The following is a 4,890-nucleotide window of genomic DNA, read 5'->3' as shown; positions in this document are numbered from 1 at the left end:
CAGGGGGGCATGTGCCTGCAGTGCTCTCAGAGTAATCCAGCCATCCACAGCCAGCCATCAGAGTAATCCAGCCGTCTGTCCACCCACCCACCCACCTCCTGCTGCTCTGCGTGGCCACCTGGGTGCTCCCAGCTTGGCTTCTGAGACCCGTGACTGTAAGGATCGAGGGCTTGCGGTGAAGCGGGAGCCTGTTTGCAGGGTGGGCTTGTACTTGGTAAGCTGGGAAAACAGTGCCAACGTGTTCAGTGCTGACTGAGGTGCCTTGAGCTCCTATGGACTCATGTGGAGGTGATTCTGTAGGTACTTCTCGGGCAGAGCAGAACTACCATAGAATCACAGCAAGGGTATAATTAACACAGGTTGTCATCAGCGATGGGATGGACTTGTCCCACCATCTCTATCAGGGGTGTAGACACTACTTCCCATGGACAGAACTTGAGCAGAGAACTTGGGAGCCCTCCCGTATCAAGCAGAGCTTTTGTAAGAGAACAGACGTTTGACAAAATAAAGCCTGGAAGGGTAACTGAACCTCCTGGAGGAAAAAACCACGTCTGTGGGAAGTGTACTGGCAGTCACGTTGGGTGCTCCCTGGAGAGGTCCGTGCTGTGGGTGGCTGTGGCTGGCGGGTGAGGTGTGGCCGGGGGGCACTGCTAGGCACCGCGCTGGGGAGAGAGATGTGCCCAGCTCCCAGCTCCGCTGGGACGTGGTGCTCAGTGTCCTGGGACTTTGGTCTGTGTTAGGATTTTAATTATGCCAACTTCTCTGTGGTTGGTTGTGACTCTGAAGCTCAAGCAGAATTCCCCAGCCACGCTCTTTCTATTCAGTTTAAAGTATGCTGGCCTCTGACCCGCGTTCGATTTGTCCCTGTACCCTGGCATACTGCTTAATCTCGTTAGTGGGGAGAGCAATTCCTGTAATTACCGTGATTTTTACAGATTGCTGGAGGTCTGATCTGTGCGGCACCATGGACTCGTCGGAAGAGACTGGCGGTTCCTCTGCAGAAGAGAACTACTTTGTGAACTACACCTTCACCGACCGCTCCCACTCGGGCCGCGTGGCCCAGGGCATTATGAAGCTGTGCCTGGAGGATGAGCTCTTTGCCGACGTGACGATATCGGTGGAAGGCAAAGAGTTCCAGCTGCACCGCCTGGTCCTCTCGGCCCAGAGCTGCTTCTTCCGGTCCATGTTCACCTCCAACCTAAAGGAGGCCCACAACCGGGTGATTGAGCTGCAGGACGTCAGCGAGAGCGTCTTCCAGCTCCTCGTGGACTACATTTACCACGGGACAGTGAAGCTGAGGGCAGAGGAGTTGCAGGAAACCTACGAGGTGGCAGACATGTACCAGCTGACCGCCCTCTTTGAAGAGTGCTCCCGTTTCCTGGCCCGGACGGTGCAGGTGCGGAACTGCCTGCAGGTCATGTGGCTGGCCGACCAGCACAGCGACACGGAGCTCTACGCCGCTGCCAGGCACTGTGCCAAGTCCCATTTGTCTCAGCTGCAGGACACGGAGGAGTTCCTGCACCTGCCTCTGCGCCTGCTGACGGACATCCTGACGGGTGAGGCGCTCCTGGGGCTGGCGGCGGTGGGGACGGAGGGAGAGGGACTGCCAAGGACCAAGCGGAGAGGGTGGAAGGATCAGAGCTTCCCTAATCACTGTCCGGTCAGGGGCTTAGCTAAGCTAAAGAAAGCAAAACGTTCTGCATGACGTAATTGGAAAAAACCCTGTTGATCGTTACTGGACGTGAAGCATCTGGGCTGTGGAGAAGGGATGTGGAGGATGCTGGTCATGCCTGGCAGCTCCTGAGTCAACAGCTCAGATGCATTACAGGTTTTTTTTAATGTAACTTGGTCACTTTCAACCATTTGTTTAATTTCTGTTTCCATTAAAACAAAGAAGCCTTACCAGAAATTAACATCTATGGGGGGAGTCTTTTTTTTTTTTTTTTTTTGGTTTTTTTTTTGGCTGTAGTTTGAAATCCTTTCTGTGTGTTTCCACCTCGGGGCTGGCAGAAGCAGGGATGTAGAAGCAGCTCCCGTGTTCATGTGTGCCTGCCGGATGTGGGACCAGACAGATTGCCCTTTTCTTGTTTTTATTAAATAATTCTGTAAACGAGTTAATAGCCACACTTTGTGTGTGGTGTGTTTTATATGCTGTCACAACAATAAACCTGCGGTGAGCGGCTTCTGTGGAGCTCTGGCAAATCTGTCCCTGAGACCTACAACAGCCTTTAAAGTTGACCCGACCCATGGGAGAGTCCCCACAGATCCTGCATTTTCTGTAGTGCATCCAAAGGAGCTCACAGCCAACAATCTATGGAGGACATGTACTGATGACTCTCATTTTCTCAGAGTTTTTTTGAGCTGTTTCAATAACTCTAGGTAAAGGTTTTAAACTAAGTTGTGAGTTAATTAAAAAAACTTTTCCTAAAATCATGAAACAAAGCTGTTGAAGTCAATGACCCTTAACTTTCTATGGATTCAATGTAGTAACCATAGTTTTCCTGCTATGGCTTTCAGTGGTTGTGGTCCTAAATTAATTGCCCAATAAAACTGTTTTTCCTATACATCATCTATTTCCATACGTAGAATCACAGTACTCAATTTTTATGTCAAAAATGAGCTCATAAAATGGTTTAAAATCTGACATACACTCCTACTGCCTGTAGGGAAGGTCCTTTCTCTGTTGCAATTCCTGCATCCTTGTTTAGTTAGTGGAGAATTAAATAGAGGAAACAATTAGTGGAATGGATTAAAATTAGTTTAATGAAATAGTAATTTCTTAAGCTTACCTTCTGTGGCACTCTAGGAGTCATTTCAAAGTCCAGGTTTTAGCCTGTGTTAGGATTTCCATGTGTTAGGAGGAGAGCAGCGGCACCAGATGCTCCATCTTGAGGATCACCTGTCTGATAGTGCTCAGAGAAGGAGGATTTCTGCAGGTGACTTTTGCTAGACTGGTTTCTAGGACCGGAAAGAAAGGCAGCTGCGGAGATTCTCAAACAAAAGAGAAACTTTTTGCCTAAATGCTCAAATAAGAAGATACTTTCCATCATCACAAAGCCTGTATGTTCCCTTTGCTGCCCTCCTTCTCCTGGGCATAGGTTCTGTAGTTGAAACGCATCCAAAATGCTTAAGACTTGGCAGCTCTGGCTTCTGATATTTATCCAAAGGAATTTTTTGTGGATGTCAGCTGGCAGTGCCCAGCCTGCCTGCCAAAGCCTATAGACCTCTCCATCTTTTTTTCCTTCTAGGCTGAAGGGTTTGTGGTGGGAGCAGGGGGAGGGAGTCACAGGAAAAGGATGTTCCCAAGTACACCTTTGTCTGGATATCATAAATGCCTTTCTGTCCCCAAACCGCAGACGGGGTTCCGTGTTCTCAGAATCCAGCGGCTGCCATAGAAACCTGGATCAACTTCAACAAGGAGGAGCGGGCAGGCTTCTCGGAGACGCTGCGGTCCAGTCTGAAGGTACAAAGACACCTTCTGTTGCAGGGTGGGTGTGGTGCCTGCTGCTTTTGTGCTTCCCAGGGAAGGGGGTTCTGCTCGCTGGCGCGACTGGGAAGTCGCAGAACGCAAGCGCCACACAAGTTCCCAGTGCTGGCACGAGGAATACTCTCGTTGTCATAAGCAGCAACCCTACCGGCAGCTTTTTTTTGCTGCTTTCACCAGTGATTGGAGCAGCGCCACAAGTAACTTATTTCACCAGACGTTCTGTTAGCAAGAGACCGTTCAGAAACTGGAGTTTGGCATCCCCCTACTAATGACTACTCTGTCGGTAACCAGACGTTAACTAAACCACAGGTGCTTGGGTGCCAGGGAAGCCTGTTGCTGTTTTCCTATGTCAGATATGACAGGTATCTTGAAAAGTCTTTGAAGCTCCGAATGCTGAAAGCTGTAGGGTGGGGGGACTTGAGAAGCAGGTCACACACTTCAGGCCCACAGGTGAGCACTAAGCTGAAATACTCAGTCGTGGGCATCACCGGTGTTTGTGCAAACAGGTCGGGCTGTGCTGACACACTTGCCCTTTCTCCCAGGTGGTTGGAGAGAACGTTCACATCTACCTGATCGGGAAGGAGTCGTCCCGCACGCATTCGCTCGCCGTCTCCCTGCGCTGTGCCGACGACGACTCCATCAGCGTGAGCGGCCAGAACAGCCTGTGCCACCAGATCACCGCCGCCTGCAAGCACGGCAGCGACCTGTACGTCGTGGGCGGCTCCATTCCGCGGCGCATGTGGAAGTGCAACAACGCGACCATCGACTGGGAGTGGTGCGCCCCTCTGCCCCGCGACCGGCTCCAGCACACCCTCGTCTCCGTGCCCAGCAAGGATGCGATCTACTCCCTGGGGGGGAAGACTCTGCAGGACACTCTCTCTAATGCCGTCATCTATTACAGAGTGCGAGACAACGTCTGGACGGAGACCAGCCAGCTGGAAGTGGCAGTGTCCGGAGCTGCGGGCGTGAACCTGAACGGCGTCATTTACCTGCTGGGCGGGGAGGAAAACGACTTGGACTTCTTCACCAAGCCCTCTCGGCTAATCCAGTGCTACGACACCAACACGGAGAAGTGCCACGTGAAGCCCTACGTGCTGCCTTTTGCGGGGCGCATGCACGCGGCGGTGCACAAGGACGTGGTTTTCATCGTGGCAGAGGGGGATTCGCTGCTGGGCTACAACCCGCTGCTGGACAGCTTCACCCGGCTGTGCCTGCCCGAGGCCTGGGGCTCCGTCCCCTCCCTCGGGAAGATCGCCAGCTGCAACGGCAGCATCTACGTCTTCCGCGACCGCTACAAAAAGGGCGACGCCAATACTTTCAAACTCAACCCGGCCACCTCGGTTGTGACGGTCACGAGCGGCATCAAAGTGCTGCTCACTAACCTGCAGTTTGTCCTGGCCTGA

The 4,890-nt window shown here is 52.2% G+C and overlaps 1 protein-coding gene across 1 annotated transcript; it reads left to right on the top strand.

Moving 5' to 3' along the window:
• Positions 1-934: 934 nt before the first annotated feature.
• On the top strand, positions 935-4,890 carry KBTBD4 (kelch repeat and BTB (POZ) domain containing 4). The gene is made up of 3 exons (XM_008948307.1): positions 935-1,556; positions 3,357-3,463; positions 4,030-4,890. The coding sequence occupies exons 1-3, from the start codon at positions 965-967 to the stop codon at positions 4,888-4,890; spliced, it is 1,560 nt and encodes a 519-aa protein (XP_008946555.1). The 5' UTR covers positions 935-964.

The sequence above is a fragment of the Merops nubicus genome, unplaced genomic scaffold (genome assembly GCF_000691845.1).
Source record: "Merops nubicus isolate BGI_N331 unplaced genomic scaffold, ASM69184v1 Scaffold34149, whole genome shotgun sequence".
Classification (NCBI taxonomy): domain Eukaryota; kingdom Metazoa; phylum Chordata; class Aves; order Coraciiformes; family Meropidae; genus Merops; species Merops nubicus.
The sequence above is the reverse complement of the archived record's forward strand: the minus strand, read 5'-3'. Positions and strand labels throughout refer to the sequence as shown.